This window comes from Saimiri boliviensis, chromosome 12 (genome assembly GCF_048565385.1).
Source record: "Saimiri boliviensis isolate mSaiBol1 chromosome 12, mSaiBol1.pri, whole genome shotgun sequence".
In the NCBI taxonomy this organism is placed as follows: domain Eukaryota; kingdom Metazoa; phylum Chordata; class Mammalia; order Primates; family Cebidae; genus Saimiri; species Saimiri boliviensis.
In genome coordinates, this window is record NC_133460.1 from 27,802,168 (window position 1) to 27,824,294 (window position 22,127).

At 53.6% G+C, this 22,127-nt stretch overlaps 1 protein-coding gene across 1 annotated transcript; it reads left to right on the top strand.

Annotated features, from left to right (window-relative positions):
- Nucleotides 1-3,022: 3,022 nt before the first annotated feature.
- LOC101035584 (annexin A8) lies at nucleotides 3,023-20,276 on the top strand. Its single transcript, XM_010340576.3, has 13 exons — nucleotides 3,023-3,106; nucleotides 3,241-3,286; nucleotides 7,415-7,505; nucleotides 8,656-8,750; nucleotides 10,100-10,213; nucleotides 10,979-11,069; nucleotides 11,754-11,833; nucleotides 12,397-12,456; nucleotides 12,995-13,088; nucleotides 13,320-13,415; nucleotides 16,092-16,150; nucleotides 16,911-17,033; nucleotides 19,381-20,276. The coding sequence occupies exons 2-13, from the start codon at nucleotides 3,266-3,268 to the stop codon at nucleotides 19,438-19,440; spliced, it is 984 nt and encodes a 327-aa protein (XP_010338878.1). The 5' UTR covers nucleotides 3,023-3,106; nucleotides 3,241-3,265; the 3' UTR covers nucleotides 19,441-20,276.
- Nucleotides 20,277-22,127: the final 1,851 nt, after the last annotated feature.

Consider the following 22,127-nt stretch of genomic DNA (forward strand, 5'->3'; position numbering starts at 1 on the left):
ACAGGGGACATGATGGATGATGATATGATGATCAGCTGAGCCGAGGGGTCCCACAGGAGCAGGCAGGAGCCTCAGGGCTCGGGGCTCTGGGCTGGAAGGATTTAAAGTACACCCAGGTGATCTCAAAGGCATCTGGGATTCAGAACCACCGATGTGGGGAGACAGGGGAAGGGCTGGCCCAGGAGAGAGTCCTGGGGAACAGTTCTGGAAGGCAGAGGAGAGGTAAGAAGGAATGGTGAGGGGCACTGTGGATCCCAGAAGCCAGGAGAGAAAGGAGATTTGGAAAGAATGTGGATTCTGGGCTGCAAGAGCTGGTGAGACGGGCCTGAGGAGCGGGTGTGAGCACAGGCCGGGAGTGGCCACAGAGGAGCCACCCTCTCCCACGGCCTCACTGTGCCCCAGGGGCCTCAGCAGCTGTGTCTGCCACTCTCGGCAGCACTTCCTGGATTGGGTCTCAGTTTCAGGGCTGGCATTTCTCTCTGGATACTGCCCAAGACTCTCCACACTATGGCTCCTTCAAGGGAGCCCATCTCAGGTCACCTTCACAACTGAACTTTGGCCAAACCCTCCTGGAAGGGACCCACCCCCACCCCCAGACTCACTGTCCCTAGACAGTGGGCACCCCTCTATATGCACATGTGTGGGGAGAGGCTGAGCTCCTGAGAATACCAGCAGCAAGGGCACCTTGGTCCTGGCCCACAGGACAGGGCTCCCAGGACGGTAGTGAGCCCGGGTATCCAAAGGTCTAGAATGGGCCCTTCATCAGTCTCAAGACATGGAGATGGCTGCCATCTTCCTCTCTGGAGGGCATCTCACAGAGCCATGGGCAGGACAGCTCCCAGCTCTGGAGGCAGCTTTGGACAGTGGCTCTGTGCCCTGGGCATGGCTGCCTCCCCTGATGCAGCTGGCCCAGCTCATCCTTACCAACCCCAGCCCACACCTCCAGGAACAGCCTGGGAATGCTGTGTGCTTAGAGCGAAGGGCACTGTAGGCTGCAACCCTACAGGGTTCTGTGAGCCATTCCCGGCTGGTGCAGAGACAGGAAATTGTAGAAATGAAAGACACAAGACACAGAGATCGAGAAAAGAGAGTTTGGGCCCCGGGGTCCACTGCTATGCAAATCTCGGAGACCAGCAGTGGCCCAGAATGCCGGGACACTCTCACTTTTATTGAGTTGCAAATCTGGAGGCAGGGTAGGTAGGGCGTGGCCTTGGTGGTCGGAGCCTCGGGGCACCGTAGGTAAGGTGTGGCGGTGGTAGGGTCAAGTACATCACATGTCATTCAGGTAGGGGCTCAGGAATTTCTGGCACCCAAATTAAGGTAAGGAGCATAATGCATCAGCACTTTTTCCGTACTTATCAAGAAAGAACTAAAACATTAGGGTTTATATTACTATTACTGATTATCTTTTCTTTTTTTTTTTTTTTTTTTTTTTTTTTTTTGAGACGGAGTTTCGCTCTTGTTACCCAGGCTGGAGTGCAATGGCGCGATCTCGGCTCACCGCAACCTCCGCCTCCTGGTCTCAGGCAATTCTCCTGCCTCAGCCTCCTAAGTATCCGGGATTACAGGCACGCGCCACCATGCCCAGCTAGTTTTATTGTATTTTTAGTAGAGACGGGGTTTCACCATGTTGACCAGGATGGTCTCGATCTTTCGACCTCGTGATCCACCCGCCTCGGCCTCCCAAAGTGCTGGGATTACAGACTTGAGCCACCGCGCCCGGCCGATTATCTTTTCTAAGACAAAAGGAACCAGGTGCAGATCAGAACATGAGTCGACATGGAACGCGACCCCTGAAGCACAGCATCACATAGACAGTTAAACCCCCGGATGTCCATGGACCTACCTGACAGCCGTCAGTCCTACCACAAGAGCTTGGAGAGATGGAGTTTTCTCCTAACTCCCCCAGGAAGGAGACGTCTCGGCCATTTTGGACGTCTTCTCGCCTAGCTGGTTAAACAGCGAGCACTTTTCCAGCGCTGGCACTGCCACACAGCCAAAGTGCCCTCCAGCAGCCCTTATGCGGGCATGACAGAGGGCTTAAAGCGTCTTGCCTTAGTGTCATTCATTTCACAGTGTCACCCCAGGTTCACACTTCCGACCTGAGAGGCATTCGTAAAAGAATGAAGATCACCTAGGAATAAGTAAGATCACATATGAATAATACCTAATAACGACTAGGGTTATCTTTCTAGTTACTTTCTTCTTCATGATTTATATGGAAATAGGCTGAGGCCTTTTGCTCCTGCCTCGGCACTTATGGGATCTGCTCCCTAAAGGGCACTGGACCCGGGGTCAGGATGCTGAGCATTTCACTTCACAGGACATTCTTGTCTGTTACCTCCAAGCTTGCACTGCATGGAAAACAAACCACTCCCCACCCAGGGTGTTATTCCCATGGGAGACCTGCCTGGGGTGAAGGGGCTGGTCCTGGAGGTAGGACGTGTTTGCTGAATGGTGGGAAGGAGACAGTTGGTTGTGGGGGGGCGTGGGGAGGGTGGCGCTGGGGAAACATTCCTGGCAGGGACCCCAGGGTGGGCAAATCCTGGAGTGGCAATAATTAACCTCTGCTCAGGAGGCTTCCTCCTTCTCTTGGCAGCCAGCGTCTCCTGGGGGCCCACGGGAGGGCAGGAGACCTGGGGCATGGCAACTGTGCTTCCCACAAGAGGAGTGGTTTGGGCAAACTGTCTCAACCCTGGAGCCTCTGTTTCTTATTCTCATGCACTGAACCCATTCCTACTTCTCAGGAGTGATTAAAAGGTTTCTAGACATGGCCATCCCAGTGAAGGGAGGCGGCTGTCCCTCTGCGTCCTTTGCTGAGCTTCCCATTGTGTCCATTGTGTACAAGCTTGTGAAGGGACACATTCTTTGTGATGTGATCAAGGTCCAGTAAAAACAGTGCAATACTACAGCTGTGTTTACTGAGTGGGGCTTTCGCAGGCTGGAACTAAGAATTTCCCATATGCGTAACAGCCACAGCCCAAGTATCTGGCAGTGAGTTTCGTAATTCCCCAGTGCAGGCCTGGACAGTGTCTGGGTGGGGCCTGGGAGCCACAGGAGACACCCAAAGCCAAGCAGAGCCCCAGGGCAAGGGGGCGGCAGGCAGGTGTGGTGCTGGGTGCGGCCTGGGGCAGGCTTGCAGCCCCACACCCAAGTGAGCAGCCTGCTTGATCCTCAGCCCCAGGAGCCAGACCTGTGGAGTCCCAGCAGAGGCTGACTTGTGTCTCTTCATCTCCCCAGGAAAGTTGCCTCCGAGGAGAACAAGATGGCCTGGTGGAAAGCCTGGGTAAGCAGGAGCTGGCGGGAGAGCTGGGCTCCTGCACAGCATTGGGTGCTGGGCACCAGGGAGGCCTGAGAGATGTGAGGGAGCCTTTGGCTGCCTGCTGAGCCAAGCATGGAGGGCAGGGAGGAGGCGAGAAGAAACAGTCCCAGGCCTAGAGTGCAGGCCTAGAGCACCCACCGCAGGCCGGGACCTGGGCCAGGGGACAGGCCGATGAAGAAATCTGGAAATGCGGGGGGAAGCTGAGGTTTGAGAGGAGTCCAGGGGAGGGACCCCTGCAGGGGTGGGGCCGTTCGAAGGAGGGGTGTCACGGTTGAGTCATGTGTATAAATGTGTGTGGGGTGCACACGCGTGTGCATTTGGGGGGAATCAGGCATACTGCGCCTGCAGAGGGAACTGCGTGCAGAGGCTCAGAGGGCGGGGAGCTTGGCTCAGCACAGCCCGAGGGTCCGGGTTCAGGAGACAGACCTAGGGAAGCAGGCAGGGCCAGGTCCTGAAAGGCCTTGCATGGCAGGCTGAGGAGATCAGGCTTTACCTTAAGGGCAGTGGGAAGGCATGGAAGGGCTTTGAGTGGGAGAGTAATCTAAACCTGCTGTTGGGGACCCATCAATGCCTTCACCTTGGAGATCAAAGACTGGAGAGGGAAAGAGGAAGCAGGAGGCCCTGGCCTGCTGAGTCTTGACGAACCAGGGGCTCAGTGCAGCCCACCCCCAGCAGAACTGATGGGTTCTCAGGAGCTTTCCATCTATGCTTGAGCCTGAGGCCATTGTTGTGCTAAGGAGCTGCATATCCAGAAGGGGACAGAGACGACATCTCCCAGCTGCCAGCTCTGTACACCCTCTTCCTTTCCTCACAGGCAGCCTCAGGACGTCAGGGCTGCACTTCTGTTTTGCAGATGAAGAAATGGAGGCTCAGAGACACTGAGTGACTTGCTAAGGTCTCTCAGCCAGCCTCTGGTGAGAGAGCACTGGGGTCTCTTTGCACAGCCCCAGGCTCTCTGTGAGCTTTCATAGGGGATCCAGGCTTATCCAGCTTCAGGGAATCTCTTGGTCATAGATGTCATAACCCAGGCAGGGGCTCTCAGGGTCAGACATGCTAGACTCTGAACAGGCGGGACACAGAGGAAGCCAGGGTGAGGTGGGCTGCTGGAAACCTGCCTTTGAGGAGGTGGATGTGGCTGGGAGAGCCCAGTGCTGGACGGTTTCCAAAGTCAGGTGCTGGTGAAGGCAGTCTGACACTGGACTTGCGCCCAGTTCAGCTGGACAAAGGGCTCTGTCAAACTGGCAGGATCACTGTGGCACTCACTGAGCCCCTACTGTGTGCCAGACACTCCTCTGAGCACCTCACTTTCAATATCTCCCTTGAGCCTCACAAGAATTCTATGAAGTAGGTACTAGTATCCTCACCCACAGATGAGAAAAAGTAGGCTAGTCAGGTGCCCAAACTCACTAGTTAGTGCTGGAGTCTGGGCGAAAATCTGAACAGCCTGACTCCAGGGCCAAAACTGTACCCTGGACATCCATGCCCCATGCGAGAGCTGGCTTGGGACAGCAGTTCACAGGCAGACCCCACCTGCGACAGCTGAGCTGCCAGCAAGGACCCAGTGACCTCTGAACACAAAGCTGGACCAGGAACAGGATGGGAGGGGATGAGGGAGCCACTGGAGAGAGCTCTGTCTACAGGCAGGGCCCCTCTGCGCCTCTCATTTTGGTGTTGCCTTTTCCTCTGTGTCTCTCTTGTAGAGACAAACCCATTTCCCAGGCCTCTGAGCAGCCGCATACCAGGAGGAAGGCCAAGGTGCGGCAGCTCCCCTGCGCCTGTCACAGAACAAGTTATATTAATAAATGTAGGTACAGGATGGTCTGAGTCACCTTTACAGTGAAAATGTGCCTGTCTGGACTAGCACTGCCCTGGGTAAGACCCTGCAGGGGCCTGAGGCTGGCCCTTTTTCCTCAGCAGGGGGTCTTGAGCTCCAGGACTCCACACTGATAACCAGGGGTCCGATTCCCAGAACATTGCCCCTTATTTTCTAAAACCTTAGAGTGGAAAGTGAGGTGGAGGCTTCTCAATGCAGCAAAATCAGAACCAGCTGGGGAGCTGCTTACAAATGCTGCACTTGAGCCCTACCGCACCCCTGCTGGACGGCATGCTCCTCAGGGATGCAGTCACACAGCCTGGCCACTTGCTCATGCACCACAGCCCCCTGAGTGCCAGGGCAGAGGGAAGCTGGCAGCCACTGAGGGCTGAGACGCCTCCCACATTCACAAACCACCTGCATTCCTGTGGGTGAAGCTTCCTTCAGTGGAACATTCCAGGAACACTCATTGCCTGGGAAAGGTTGAGTCATCAATAGGGCAGGGGAGGCAGACAGAGCTCAGCTTCTGAGTCAGGTTGCAAGTGAAGTCCCAGCAGCACTGCTTACCAGCTGTGTAAGGGAGTCCAGCTTCCTTTCTGTAAAGTGAGGCATCAGTACTTACCTAGCACAACTGTTGAGGAAGCCATGATGTAAGCATTGCATCTAAAGCACCTGGTCCAGGCCCGGCATACACAAGGGGCTCCAAGTGCTAGGAGGAGTAATAGCAGAGTGTTACCACAAGCAAGGGATCGTGTGTGTGCACACAGCTGGGCAATATCTGGGGCCAGACTGGCTCTCTCTGAATGGAATTTCCATGGGAATTATTTCTAGCTATTTCTGCTGTGAAACATAGCGCTAAGAAATGACTCAGAAAGCTGTCACCAAACATTTGAAATTCAAGCAAAGGGTTCCGAAAAAGTCTTACCTCTTATTCAAAGGATCCTTACCTCTTACTCAAAAGATCCTTACAGATATACCATCCGTGGGAATCTCTCTATTTTCAGAACCTAATCCGGGGCTTGGATGGGTGGGTGGGTGTGGGTGGGTGGATGGATGGATGGATGGATGGATGGATGGATAGATGAATGGGTGGAAGGGTTGTTGCATAGCTGGGTGGATGGGTGGGTGGGTGGATGGATGGATGGATGGATGGATGGATGGATGGATGGATAGATGAATGGGTGGAATGGTTGTTGCATAGCTGGATGGGTGGGTGGATGGATGGGTGGGTGGGTGGATGCATGGATGGATGGATGGATGGATGGATGGATGGATGCATGCATGCATGCATGCATGCATGCATGCATGCATAACTGGATGGGTGGGTGGATAGATGGATGGATGGCTGTTGTAGTGAAATGGATAAGCGGGTAGGTGGGAAAGTAGATGGGTGAATGATGGAGGTGATGGAAGGAATAAGTGAACAGGTAAGTGGAAAGCCAGACTGTACGGGACTAAACTTTTCATCCTGGAGGATCTCTGAGTCTCCCTCTAATTCAGTATCTATCTCCAATATTCCTCCACACTCTACCATCCCTCCACCCAAAACATACTTATGAGGGGTCGTCCATCTTAAGCATCTGAGAAATTCTGCAGGGCACAAGTTTAAAGAGCCCCCAGGCAAGCTCTGAACTGGAGGCTTGGAAGTCAAGGGCTCAGGTACTTGGTTATTGGGTTTATTTCACAATCTGCACAGCATCTTGTGGGTTTTTCTAAACCTGACGCTCTGAGCCCCATGGGCCTCTGGACTTGCAAACACCCTGAGCTGTCAGGATGCTGGGCCCCTACCCTCTAAGTTTCTGTAAGTCCCAACTCCCCAGGAAGAGGGCAGACTGAGCTCAAACCATTCCTCAGAAAGGCAGAGCCATGCCTGGCCTCCCAGCCTCATCTGCATGCTCTGAAGGTGGCGCATTCAGCTCCAGGAAGCCTTTGCTTAAGCGTTCTTTTCCTAACTTTGGGTGAGTGTGTCCCTTCCTGCTGCCTGTGGATGATGCTGGAGGGAGCTAGGTGTGGCTGGAGCCGCTGTCTGCCCTCAGATGGCACACGCAGGAACAGGAAAGGTTTCATGGCTTCTCCTCACAAGCTCTGGCTCTGGCTACTCTGCCAGAGGAGCTTGTTGGCCAAAGGGCTGAAGGGCTGAGCACTGGCCTGCAAGGGCTGACATCTCCGTGCCCAGGGAAGGGGCTCACCCTGTCAGGGCAGACTACAAGGTGGGGACCAGGAGCCTGAGCTGCCCTCCCTGTCCCTGCCTGCTTTGAACAAGCCTGGTTCTCTTGCAGGTTGAACAGGAGGGCATCACAGTGAAAAGCAGCTCCCACTTCAACCCAGACCCTGATGCAGAGACCCTCTACAAAGCCATGAAGGGGATCGGTGAGTGGGCTTCGGCAGCCTTGCCACCTCTGCTCAAGACCCCAAGCCCACAGCCCTGGAAAGTGGGTGCCAGGGGACATCTGGGGAGCTGGGGTGTCCCACGATACTCTCAGACTGACTCCACTACCCAGAGAATCACACAGGCCCACATTTCTGCAGTGCAGTCAGCACCCACCCCGCAAAACTGGACAGGGGGATGTTGCTCCGCCCTGGGTAATGGGGGTGGGAGGTCATCTGTGTGTTCCTGTGAGTGATTTCCCGTCAGTCGGAGCTCTGTCACTTGTGAAGTGGCCCCAAGAATTCTGGGTCTTATGTGTCACATGAAGTATGAAGGGGATGGTGCTGTATGATGCCAGGCACAGGGCTGGTGGGGCTGTGGGGTGCGGGGAGTTTGTCGGGCTGACTCAGGGCCCTCCTGCCCCATGTCAATGGCCCTGGAGCCGGCTCCCTTCCCATCTCCAACACTTGCCCAGTGCCACCCTCAGCACTTCCGTGAGTGGGCGAGGGCTGGACTGAGGCCAGATTTTAAAACTCACCCAGAAAGCCCTCCTGACCTGCGAGCAGAGCATACATCCTGCCTGACCCCACCCCAGCTGGGGCCGACCCCTTAGCCGGCTCTGCCCAAGGATGGGGGGTATCAACGAGAACTCCCACTCTGAGGAGCCCAGAAAACGTTCTCACATCCTCTGCTTTCTGTGAAGCCTTTACAGTTATCTCCACTTCCCACACGAGAAACAGAGGCCCAGGGAGATCAGGCCTGCTGCCCGATGCCGTGCCGTTGCTGGGCCAGGCCTCGGATCCAGAGGTTGGACTCAGTCCTCACCTTCCCCTACTGCAACCAACACAAAGGAGGTCTCACTCGGCCAAGCTTCTAAGGCTCAGGCTGATGTCTGGAGCCACCCAGGCTTCAATTCTATCTTGTGAGGCTGAGCCTAGGCATACGCCAACATTAGGGTATGGGTGTGAAAAATGGGGAGCCAGATTTCCTAAGGGCCTTGTTTACACCACAAAAAATGGTCCAGGGGTTTGGAGCTATCCAGGTGTCGTGTCCTCACCGCTCAGCCACCAAGCGGCTGCCTTCGCCTTCCCCTCCCCGGCCCTCACCTGTGCCCCTGGGTGTAGCGGGGTCACTCACTCTGTATCTTTACAGGGACCAACGAGCAGGCCATCATCGATGTGCTCACCAGGAGGAGCAACACGCAGCGGCAGCAGATCGCCAAGTCCTTCAAGGCTCAGTTCGGCAAGGCAAGGGGAAGGCTGGTGGGGGTGGGAAGAGGTGAGCTTTGGGGTTGGGGGTACAGCCTGGGGGCAGCTCCATTTTGGACGACCTTCCCCTAGAGTCAGCCCACTGGCAGCATGGGCACATAGGACCTGCTTGCACTAAAACAATTGTTCTTTATCTGAAATTCAAATGTAACTGGCCATCCAGTGTTTTATCTGGCAGACCTACTTTTAGGTGTCAGAGCCCAGGCCTGGGGTTGGCCTTCCTTGCCTCCTTTCCCACCTCCTTCTTCCTCACTGCGTTCCTTCTCAGGCACCCGACAGGCCCCACTGGAGCTCTGTCTCCCTGCCCCCAGGTTAGCTCACCCTACCCCCAGGACCCAGACCACCCTTCTCTTTCCCACACCCCAGGCATGAAAGCCTGGCTTCGCTCTGTTCTAGGGCGCAGCCACACTCTCCTCAGTGGAGCTGCCTGCACCCACACCTCGTCCCTTCTGCCACCTGGGAGTGCTAAGAGCCGGGAGCAAGAATGCCAGACCCTTGGTTTCTCCTCCCACTTGCCCTCCCTGCCAGGACAAAGCCCGACATGTGGGGGTATACAGTAAACACAAGATTAAATACGTGCCTAGCCATGGTTGCCTGAAGCCTCTAGTGATCAAATCATTTGTTTGGAGAGTTAATGAAGGAAGATCAGCTCAAATATCTCCTTGAGAACCCAGTGTGCATTTTTACGATTTCCTTCTCTTAGTCCTCACAGCTATACCCTATTTATTCTCTGCATTCAAACATTTGGGGAATCGGACGCTCAGAGATAGTTAACCAAGGTCCCAGAGACCCTAATCAACAAAGTGGGGATTAAAATCCAGATTTGACAAAGGCCTTGATCTCTCTGCTACTCTGTAGATCAGCTGATGTGGCCTGGTGGCTCCTTGTAGCAGCATGTACCCTGAGAAGGAGACACATGTGAGACAGATTTTTTAATTCAGGCATGCATTCATTCATTGAGTCCCAAGTGGCAGGTACTTTATGAGGATGCCACACTCAGAGCTTGTGGTCTAGTTCGGAATGGCAATTCCATTTTACTGAGAGCTTATGATGTGCCTAGCACCACAGTGAGTGCTGAGTTGGGTCACACACGTCTCTATCAACCCCTTGAGCAATGGGATGAAGCAGGAGCACGTTCATCTCCATGTAACTGGTCAAGATACTGATGCTCAGAGAAGTTAAGGAGCTGGTCTAAGAAACCGAGCCTGCCTGTGGCAGAGCCCGTGCAGAATCTAACCCAACCCCCTGGGCCCAGCCACTACCCTGATGCCTGCACTCAGGTGGGCCTGGCTTATGATAAATATCACCTTTCCCTGTTCCTGCATTAGGACCTCACTGAGACCTTGAAGTCGGAGCTGAGTGGCAAGTTTGAGAGGCTCATTGTGGCCCTTATGTACCCGCCATACAGATACGAAGCCAAGGAGCTGCACGATGCCATGAAGGTAACCAGTCAGGCAGGGCAGAGGAGGGGCAGGGGTGCTCACATGACTGGATAAGGGCAATGCGGGGACCGGCACCGGCAGCCCAGAGCTCCCCTTGAACCACTGTTTGGAATGGCCATGTGGACCGTAGCCAGGCCCAGTGAGCAGTAGCCTGCTGCTCCAACTGCACCCATCACCTGAAGTCACTGGTTCCTGACTGACACATTGAGTGGCTGTGATGAAGCCAAATCAGTATTTCTCAAAACCTCACCAGCTCAGGTGTAGAGCAGTATTGGAAACCCACCTCTTCAGTCCCAGGCACAGCCCCTGTCCCCCACGTTTCCCTTTACCTCTCACTACTCTTTGTTTTTGCAGATTAATAGGAAATGGGGACTCAGTAATAACAGTCATTCATTTGAAAGGACACTTGCTGCATGGACAGCACCAGGAATTTTACACGCATGCTCCCTAATCCACCTTCTGGACAGTGGAGGCTTCTTATTCCCGTTTATGGATCAGGATGCTTAGGCTCCGCGTCATGGAGCAGCCTGTCTGAGACCACCCAGCTAAGGAGGGAGAGCTGAGACAGGGCTTCCCCATCACAGCACCTGCCTTCAGTGTCCATCACTGAAGACAAGCATGTGATTTTCTCACCACATCCTCCCTCTCCAAGTGGGACAGAGCAGTGAGTTCCAGCCTGAGGCTCAGGCATCTTGAGAATAAAAGTGTGGCCAGCGCAGGAGGTCATGGCAGAGCACTCCAGCAGGCAGAGGTTTCTGTCCACAGGGCTTAGGAACCAAGGAGGGCGTCATCATTGAGATCCTGGCCTCTCGGACCAAGAAGCAGCTGCAGGAGATAATGAAGGCGTACGAGGAAGGTAAGGGGGTGGCACAGAGGGTGGGGCGCAGGGGTCCGAGTTCAAGACTTGCTCGGGAGTGGTCACAAGCTTTGGCAGCCTAGCCGGGAACAAGGTCCAAGAAATAACCTGGGCCTCACTGGAAAGGACCCTTTGGGGACTTTTTCACGAACAGGTGCTGAGCACCTACTGTGTGCCAATACCTGGGCCTGATGGTGACATTGAACATGACTCAAACTCAATCTGTGAGCTCGCCAGCTTCTCTTACGGGGAGAGAGGCATGCGGTCAGCTAAACTCTCTCCCCTTGAGGACCGCAGTAGTGGGGGGGTGTGGACCCCATGCTGTAGCCAGTCCTCCACGTGTGTACGCAGTGGGGAGTTTTCCTGGAGGCTTTGGCTTTGCCAGGACTTGAGATGAAATGGAGATTGATTGGCAGTTCCTGGCCTGGCTTTCTGGCCTGGTCCATCTTTGTGCTTTGAGCTTGGTTGAGAATCCATGTCGCTTGTAGTTGTGAACCACCACCCAGGTGACAGCCGTCTGCCACTTGGACACCTAGGCATTGCATCCATGCCCTGCACCAAGGTCTTTCTTTCCTAGAAGGCTTTAATCAGGAGAAGTGTGGGGAGCGGGGCTGGAAGGAGGAAAGCAGGCTGTAGGTAGGCCCTCGGCCTCGGCTTGCACCTCATGGTCCTGTTTCCTTGCAGATTATGGGTCCAGCCTGGAGGAGGACATCCAAGCAGACACAAGTGGCTACCTAGAGAGGATTCTCGTGTGCCTCCTGCAGGTATCATGGCCCAGACTCTTGGGAGCTCCTTGGTTTGTGGGTCCCAACAGCTCCATCCCAGGGAGTGGCCCTTGAACAGAGCCACCAGAATCAGGGCAGGGGCATGCAACAGTCTTGGTGGCCAGGGCTCATTGGGTGTGTCTCAGCATGGTTAGGCTGTCCCAATTCCAGGGCAGGAGCATAGGACAGTCCTGGTGGCCAGGGCTCATTGTGTGTGTCTCAGCATGGTTAGAGTGTCCCTACTCCAGGGCCCCCGCATCTGACCTGACTCAGCCGTGTAGCCTTCTGGAGGAGGGAGGAGAGCAGGTCCTTCCTGCAGGTATCATGCCAGGTGCTTTGCTTACCTTAGCTCCCTGAATCCCCCAAGCCGTATCAGACAGTCCTTATCACCTCAGTTTTCCAGATAAGGAAACCGAGGGTGGAAGAGAATAACCAGCTTGCTGAAGTTTCCACAGCCAAAAAGCAGCAGCGCCACGCCTACCCTCCAAGGCCAGGATTCCCCCCTCAGCCCTTGCTGCTCTGGTCGCCAGCCTGCCTTACAGAGCCACCTCTTTTGTTCCTAGGGCAGCAGGGATGATGTGAGTGGCTTTGTGGACCCAGGACTGGCCCTCCAAGACGCACAGGTGAGGCTGCACCCAGCTGGCCATGTGGCCCCCATGCCCTGCCATCTGGACTCTGCCTGTGGGGGCCTTTCTCTGACACTAGGCAGGGACCCACCCAGCTCAGCTCCCTATAGGACTTTGCCCTTTAGTGTCTGGGTAGAAAAGCGAGGGTGTTGGAAGACTCAGGAGGAAGGAGCATGACTTGAGGGTGGGGGAGCACTAAAGCTCTGTCCCGGTAGGAACAGCCCATGAACCTGGGGGCACTGGGCCCCAGTGCTGGACACATGTGTCCAGATCTCTGCAAGTCTGTCTGCTGGCAGAAGGAAGCCTGGGGACTGGGAGTTCCTACAGCGCCTTGTAGCCCAAGATGGAGAAAATAGTCTAAGCCTGAGCTGCTAGAGAAAGGGGAGTTCCCTGTTAGAGAAGACCAAGCAGAGGAGCATGCTGGCCTGGCAGAGTGGACCGGGGCTGGCCATGGCCGCAGCTCTGGGACTCTGGGGCTCCATCCCTCACCTCCCTGGTTTCTCTCACTGGCTTGTCATGGTTGTCCCAATGCTAGGATTTGCATGCAGCAGGCGAGAAGATTCGTGGGACTGATGAGATGAAATTCATCACCATCCTGTGCACGCGCAGTGCCACTCACCTGCTGAGAGGTACCAGGGAGGGAAGGGGTAGGGCTGGGGCCTCAGGGGGTACCCTGGCCATGAGCCTTTCCCTCGTGCTTCTGCCTTGTCTAGAGTTAGGGAGAGAGCCAGGGAGCCCAGGACTCTCCTGGCCACCAAGTGGGAGGTCAGGGTGACACATTGATGTGCAGTCTCTGATCCGAGACACTCAGGGCAACATGAGGAGGTCTGACCATCCCCTGAGCAGAGCCCTCTCCACAGTGTTTGAAGAGTATGAGAAAATTGCCAACAAGAGCATTGAGGACAGCATCAAGAGTGAGACTCACGGCTCGCTGGAGGAGGCCATGCTCACTGTGGGTAAGAGCTGGGACATGTACATTTTTCAGGCCACAGGGCTCACCATGGGGCAGTACCAAAAAACAAAGGGCCTAGGGATGTGACCGCAAGAGACAGAATCTCTGTGTCACCTTCAGGAGATGTCCACCCAACTCACACTCTACCTGTTCCCTTCAGTCCAGGACCTAGGGACTACTCCACTCCTAGAGTCCCAGTGTGTGCTGCCGAGGATTACTTTTTGTGCTGCCCACGTGGTATCCATTGCTGTGTGACTGTGTGTGTCTGCGGGTCTGTGTGCATGAGAGTGTCTGCATGAGTGTGTGTGCGAGTGTATGTGTGTGAGAGTGTGTGTGTGTGTGTGCATGAGGGTGTATGTGCATGAATGTGTGCATGAGGGGGTGTGTGCATGAATGTGTGCATGAGGGGTGTGTGCATGAGAATGTGTGTATGAGGATGTGGGCCTGTGTGTGCATAAGAGTGTGTGAGCATGAGGGTGTGTGTGCATAAGAATGTGTCTGCAAGAGTGTGTGTACATGAGACTGTGTGCATTAGGGTGTGTGTGCATGAGGGTGTATGCATGAGAGTGTGTCTGCATGAGTGTGTGTGCATGAGGATGTGTGTGCATGAGACTGTGTGCATGAGTGTATCTGCATGAGAGTGTGTGTGCATGAGACTGTGTGCATGAGGCTGTATGTGCATGACAGTGTGTGCATGAGGCTGTATGTGCATGACAGTGTGTGCATGAGACTGTGTGCATGAGACTGTGTGCATGAGGGTGTGTGCATGAGGGTGTGTGTATGGGGTGTGTGCTTGCGAATGTGTGTGCATGGGGTGTGTGTGTGCATGTGTGTGCATGAGTGTGCATGCATGAGACTGTGCATGAGAGTGTGTGTGTACATAAGGGTGTGTGTGCATGAGACTGTGCATGAGAGTGTGTGTGCATAAGTGTGTGTTCCTAAGACTGTGTGAGTGTCTGTGTGTGTGTGCATGAGGCTGTGTGCATGAAGATGTGTGTGCATGAGTGTGTGTGTGCATGCATGAGTGTGTGCATGAGAATGTGTGAGCATGAAAGTGTGAGTGAGAGTATGAGAGTGTGTGTACCTGAGGGTGTGTGTGCCTGACTGCATGGATGGGATGTGAGTGTGTGGGTAGGGATGTGTGTGTTTGAAAGACAATGTATGTTTGTGAATGTAAGTGTGTGAGTGGATGCATGAGTGTGTGGGTGGGAGTGTGTGTGAGAGAGACAGTGTGTGAGACATTGTGTGTGCCCACACAAATGCGTACACCAGTGATTATGCCAGCCCCAGCCCTGTGCATACCCACGGCAGCCACGCAGGGAGCACTCTGGCTCTGATTGTGAAGCCCTGACCAGCACAGAGTCACCTTTCCGGACGTGAGCCAGGAGTCTGGCCCCTGCCTTCTTTGCCAGTTGAAGAAAAAATGATGTGTGGCTTGAGTCCAAACTGAGTGATGGATGGTCTGATGTTGAGAAACACTGAGGACCTTCCTCACAGCAGGAAGTCAGGGTCACTCAGGAGGACCCATTCCAGAGCTCTCATGTGGTCCAGGGCTGAGATCACAATGGGAAGAGTCACTGCAGAGTAGAAAGCTGAGATCCGGGCAGAGGGGTATCTCTTCTCCCACTTACACACGGGGCCCCGGTCGGGACTCCCGGCCTGCAGCTCTCACCTCCACACCAGGCTGTCTCTGTGCAGAGCCCAGCAGCCAGCAGGCTCCCTGCTGTGTCCTTGCCTCTCTGGGTGGACAGGGCCATCTGAGACACCTCAGCTAGCCTTGGCTGCTGTGATACAATCTGGTCTATGCTGGGGCATCTAATCACACCCCTGCTCCAATCTCAGCTTCCAAAGTCCACCTCTGGATCTGGCCTGAACCTCCCATGAATGAAGGGATTCCTCCGTGAATTCCTCTGCCAGCAGGGTACAGTGAAACCATGCAGTGCCGCATTGTACTGGGCCTTCCTATTCATTTCCCGTTGAAGCCTTACCTCAGTCTCCCTTCCCAGATGAGTCAGGGAGTCGTGTAATGAAGTCATACAGCACCATCAAAGCAAGGGGTGAACACAGGCCTACCTCACTCAAAGCCCACACTCCGTCTGCAGCCCTGGGTGAAAACACCAACCTTCCCCACCCAGATGCCATGAGGGCAATTGTGGGGCCCACTCTCTGACCAGATACCCCCAAATGCCTTAGTCTTCCAAGGCCAAGCTCCACTTACCACATGGGAATCCAGAATGCAGGGTTCCTGCTGATAAGTGACAGAGGGCACTCTAAGGCCAGCAGCCACCAAACCGTGGTGCTTCTGTGGAGCTGAGTGGCTGGATTCTTGGTGGAGGTGTCTCTGGGTTGACAGCCCAGGACCTGCCCTGGGTCTGAGCAGCCCTCAGAGGGTCTTGAGCTGGTGTCTCCAGACAAGACCCACAGTCCAGTGCATTTCACATCTCACCATTCTGCCTGCCTGCTCTGGGCCGTTGGAGCTGTGCCCAGTGCCCCGGGCTTCCCTCCCTGTCCCATGCCACTTGACACAAAGCCTCTCACTTTGGGAAAGAAGGCACAAAGAAATATGCCAAGCCTTGCACAACACTGATTCTTAGGGCCCAAGGCAAGACGTAAATAAATCAAGTTGTAGGCAATGCTACCTCCCAGCTCCAGACATTAACACAGCTTTCCTGTTTGCCAGTGAAATGCACCCGAAACCTCCACAGCTACTTTGCAGAGAGACTCTACTACGCCATGAAGGTAACTGTTCTGTCTTCTGCCTCCTGACATTCACCCTACATAGCACCAAGTGCAAAGCCAAGGAGCTGAAAGCTGCCACTGTCTTCCACACTGGGGAGTTCTCTTACCCTTCAACTTCTTGTGGATCAGAAAGATTTTAGTTCTCAGAGGTGAAACCGAGGCTGGGAAAGGGAAACTCCATCTCCGGAGGTGAATAATTCCCTGAAACTAAAATCATTGCCCATTTTCTCTAATTGATGGTTGCTGATATCTCCTGAAGTTAGTTCCACACCCAAAACCCAAGCCCTCTGGCCACCTCTGCCCAGAAAAGGAGAGAAGGCATGTGATTCCCTTGGCCATGTGGCCCCGGCTGACCTAAGACCAGCTCACCCTGGTCAGGGACGAAGGTGAGCAGGAAGGGCCTGCCTGTGAAATTCCTGGCCGAGCTGACTGGTGCTGCTGCTCTAGGAGGAAGTCTTGTTCCTGGAGCAGTGAGTATTTTGTGTCTAGGATCCGATGTGGCAAACCAAATATATGGCATTTTGGAGCACTTGGCATCACAAAGGAAGAGCTATGGGCAGTGGGTGAGAAGGGGCTGAGGAAGTGGACACCCTAAGCCACCAAAGCATCCCTCCTAATGCTTCCCCAGCTGAAGCACAGGCTCCTTTCAGCATCTTTTTCCCTCTAAAAGCCCCAGAACCCAACCACACAGATTTGTCCATTACTCAGAGATGGACAGTAAAGGTGAGGCAGGATTCTTGATGGCCGCTGTCTTGCCCAGGGAGCAGGGACGCGTGATGGGACCCTGATAAGGAACATCGTTTCAAGGAGCGAGATTGACTTAAATCTTATCAAGTGTCACTTCAAGAAGATGTATGGCAAGACCCTCAGCAGCATGATCATGGTAAGCCAAGCATTCCCAATGATGAGGCCAGCCTGAAACCTAGACATTCCAGGAGACCTGGAGGCTGTGGCCAATGCCACATGGGCCCCACCCTTCCCAGTGGGCACCATTCGCTTGCATTGATTACCATGTGGTGTGCACAGGGGACAGCACAGGTCAGTGTGGCTGGAGCCTGAAGGGAGTGGGGGGTGGAGGGCAGATGGACAGATCAAGGCATGGAGGCTCCCCTGTGTCCCACTCAGAAAGCTGGTTTTGAATTTGAGTTATGATTACTCCTTGGAAAAGACACCAAATCCTTGCAGAACAAGCCACCTCTGAAGAGTCAATGAGAGGAACTAGTCTGGTAAGAATCGGGACCGCCATTCAAATCCAGATTTAAATAGTCCTGACAGCCAACTTCTAAGGAGATAAGTCAGATGAGCACCAATAGACTGCCTAACCAGATTCCAATTAGCAAAAGTTCTGGAGCCTTCAAAACATAGAGTGATTATCACACTGAGATAATTGGGAAAAGCAGCTCACCAGGGGTGTCTACAAATTGAGGTCTTGATGATTTCATCAGCAGAAGTCACATTAGGACAAATATATCCCCAAGCCTTCTTTGGTTACTAAGTCAAGTCTCTGGCTCTTCTGCAAATGTCCTTGTTAAGTGCACTTTTCAAGAAACACATAGCTGACATTATGCTGAAAAGACTTCTGTTTCCAAATGTTTCAATGTGGGGCAGCAGGTGGGCAGGGGAGAGGGAGAGTTGGAATTATTCTTGGTTTCACTGTAAGCTCCCCAGCCAATCTTGTCAGGAGACAGGAGAGCAAGGCACATACCAGCCTGGACTGCTGCTCTCACCTGCAGAAGGTCCGAGCTGGCTGTCATTAGCCCTTCCAGCCACACATGGTAACTACAGCAACAGAGAGATTTCTAGAGATACAGGAAGCCACCCTCTTTAAATTTTATCTAATGTTGTTACTTAAGAAAATTGAGTTCGAATCGTGAATACGTTCACCAAACATTTTCTTTTTAGTGTAGACCACAGATGTCATTAAAGCAAAAATGGTTTTCAACACTAATATAAGTTAGAAACTCCTGCATTGAAATTAAGAGGCAAATGTATAAACCAAGTAGAATTCATGTATTTGAAAAAGGAAACAAAATTAATGCTTTTCTTTCTAAAAACTATTACAAAAATTATCTTCAAAATAGTAAAATCACCAGGCGTGGTGGCCCACACCTGTAATCCCAGTACTTTGGGAGGCCAAGGCAGGAGGATCTCTTGAGCCCAGGAGTCCAAGGCTTCGGTGAGCTAGGACTGCACCGCTGCACTCCAGGCTGGGTGACAGAGTGAGACCATGTCTAGAAAGAAAAAAATTAAAAAAAAATTTAACTGTAGCTTAAAACCTGTAACAAGATTTCAGGCTCAAAACTGGCAAATTTTACTAAACAGTGAAAAAACAGACAATAACCATGAGATCTAAGCTGCTCCAGAATGTGGAAAGTGGGACTAGCCCCAGCCTACCCCTTACTCACCATGCCCCTGCAGATGAATCCACTCCCCTCTCTTGGCTCCGCTATCCTCAACCACATGAAGAAGAATCTGGGTGATCTGACCTGGCCCATTTCCCAGCTCTGTGTACAGACCCTGGACTAGCCAGTCCCATCAGGACCCAACAGTAGCTAAGAAACAGGGCTCCCCAGCCATCGGACCACAAGGTCAGCCTCATCAGGAGACAAACTGTGGACCCGTCGTGAGCCAGCCGCAGGGCAGACCAGTTCACCTTTCTCCTCCTGTGCCCTCACCACGTCTCAGCAAGATGCTCGGCAGTGCAGCATCAATCTCATTTCATAGATGAGGCCCGCAGAGGTGAAGGGACTTGCCTCCGCCACACAGTCAGGGCATGATGGTCCAGGCTCCCTCCACCCCCGGCCCTGCCCCCAGGTGTGTGCTGGCACCCCACTCTCAGCCTTGGTTCCCAAGCTGCCACAACAGGTGCTGAATAATGATGCATCATGTTGTGCAAATGAATGGCTAGATACACCCGGCTCCCAAATAGAGGAACCCTATGACTGCTGACGGGTGAGGGAGCCACCCACCCCTTCCTTGTTTAGGAGTGGAGCGGTCTCTGATTCATTTTCCACATTAATCCTGCTCGTAGTTGGTAAGAGAATCAAAAGGAGATGCAAAGGAATAGCCTGAAATTAAAAACAAGGTTTCTAAATCCTGCGGTTTAGGAACCACAGAGGGCTGGGCCAGGTCTAAGCCGGGACACAGCTCTTAGTCATAATAACACGGCCGCTGTTGCAGAGTGGGCACAAACAAGCCCCTTCTCACGCTCCTGCATCTCCTGCTCACAGGAAGACACCAGCGGCGACTACAAGAATGCCCTGTTGAACCTGGTGGGCAGCGACCCCTGACGCACAGAAGAACAAGAGCAAAGGCCATGAAGCCAGAGTCTCCAGGCCTTCTCACTCAACCTCGGCCATGGACAGGGATTCGGGTGGGGGCAGCCTTTCAGTCTTCTATTTCCCTATTTCCAATGCTTTCCAGCTGGGTTTCTGAGCCAGAAGGTGGAACCAGCCTGGACTCCTCTTCCCAGCTTCTTCCAGGTCATTTCCCAATGTGAGCACAATGCCAGGCTTAGCATTTCTGCAGCCCGACAGGTGCCTTGGCATGAGGGTCCTGAGGGCTCATGGGTCATCCCCTCCTCTCTGGACAGGAGCTTCCCAAGCTGGTCACAGAATCTCCTGGGCACAGGTTATGCAGACCCAGCGCCACTCCCATCTACTGAAGCAAGGTCTCCACACGAGAGGCCAGGGAATATGGGTTTTTAATAAGCATCTTGCCGATATGCTTCTCTATCAGGCAGCTGGAGAGCTGGCTGGGAGCCCTTTTGTTTCAGAACACACATCCCTCAGCAGCTGAGAAACACGTATCCATCCAACCGGGATGCCATAACATTCATCTAAAAAAGTTAGGCTCTAGATAGACAAAAATTCTCTCACCATCTTAATAAGCAATTAATGTTCTGACCCAAGGACACTGTTTCAACCTAAAATGCGTGGGCACCCCTGGTCACTGGCCGGGTCAGCTGCCCTGGCCTTGCACCCCTCCACATGCAGCACAGGAGGGCGTGGCCATGCCCTCAGAACCACTCTTGTCCCCACTGAACGGCTGAGACTGGGTACCTGGAGATTCTGAGGTGCCTTTGCCATGGGCTTTCAGAATAATAAAGATTTGTATTCAAATCAAAGTGTCTTTGGATGTTTAGCAGGGACCAGAGTAGGACCAATTTAATTTGTCAGAGACAGAGCTTTGGGGAGCCACGAAGCCTGAGCACCCATGGGCATCTCCCCGTGGGAACACTGGGTGGCCTGCACCCGTGGCCACCCTGGGGACAACCCTTACAAATGAGGGTAGATTCTGTTCACCTCCTGATGTGTAGGCTACATCCTGGTATCTCAGGGTTAGAGAGGGACTTAAAGTCAGCTGGTGCTGTTCCAACCTGCGGCCTGACTACTACTTTCTTGGCATCCACCCAGGGGTGGTCTTTGGTGTGCTTGGGGGTGCACTTGGGTACTCAGGGTATATTAGGTGTACTCAGGGAGCACCTGGGTCCTCAGGGTGCACTTGGCTGCCTCCAAATATGGGGGCTCACTGTGTCCTTTCATGGCCCAGTCTTCTTCCAATGAATGCGACAAAGCAAAATTCTTGCTTTACCTGAACCAAAATCAGCCGCATTGAGCTCGCATCTCTGCTATCCATGGCCACGACACTTGCTCATTCCCAGTAACAACATTTTGGATATCTGAAGAAGGCCCACAAATTCTACAATGACTTCTGTCAAAGCCCAGTGTCCCTGGTCCCTTCAGTGGTCCCTCCTGGAGCCTGGTTTGGGACCATCGCCCCCGAACATGCTCCAGTTTGCAAACTTCCCCTCAAACCATGGCCCTGAGGGGTAAGCGTGTGCCCAGGAACCAGGCCGATCAGGGAGATGGGAACAGTGGGCTCTGAGTTCACTCGGATGGGAGGCAGATTCTGGCTGTGCCCTGTGCCAGCTCCATGACTTTGCCTGCGTTAGGATATTCTTGTGCTGCCATAAAGCAATACGTGAGTCTGGGTAATTTATTAGAAAGGGGTTTAATTGGCTCACAGTCCTGTAGGCTATATGGGAAGCATGGTGCCGGAATCTGCTCAGCTTCTGGGGAGACCTCTGGAGGGAGCTCACAGTCATGGCGGAAGGTGAAGGGGGAGCCAACACCATGTAGTGAGAGTGAGAGCAAAAGAGGTGGAGGGGAGGTGCCACACACTTTAAACAACCAGAGCCCATCAGAGCTCACTACGGTGAGGACAGCATCAGGCCATGAGGGGTCCGCCCCCTGACCTAAACACCTCCCACCAGGCCCCACCTCCAACACTGGGGATCACATTTCAACATGAGATTTGGAGGGGACATCCAAACTGTATCAGTGACTGAGTTGCTTACTCTCTCTCTGAGCCTCACTCAGTTTCCTCACCTTTCTATACAGGGTGGGCTCCCAGGTACAACTGCCACCTTTCAAACCACCCCAGAGCCAGTGGCGTAAAACCCTCATGTATAATGTGTACGGATTCTGTGGGTCAGTTCTGGCGGGCGCAGCAAGATGCTTATCTCTGCTCCAACAATTGCGGGGACTCAGCTGGGAAGACCTGAAGGCTGGGGTGACTCTAGGGCAGAGGGTTGGAATCACCTGGATGCCTCTTCACTCACACATTGGGCACCTGGTGAGATGGCTGAAAGGCCAGGCTCAACCGGGACTGTCCCCTGAGCTCCTACACGTAGCTTCTCCAGCATGGCAGCCTCAGGGTAGCAAGTGGTGGGGCTCCACCGTCTCCCAGCGGACAAGGACATCACCGCTGCCTACTGTGAGTTAGTGTCAGGGGTCACATAGCATCACTTCCCCAGTGCCCTATCAGCTGAAGACATCACAAGCCACCCCAGCTTCAAGGAAAGAGGACAGAGACCCCATCTGTCAATGAGGAGAGTGGCAAAGAATTCAGGGACTGTTTTTAAATCTACAAGTGGTGCTCAAAATATTTAACAACTGGTGTGGCACAACCCACT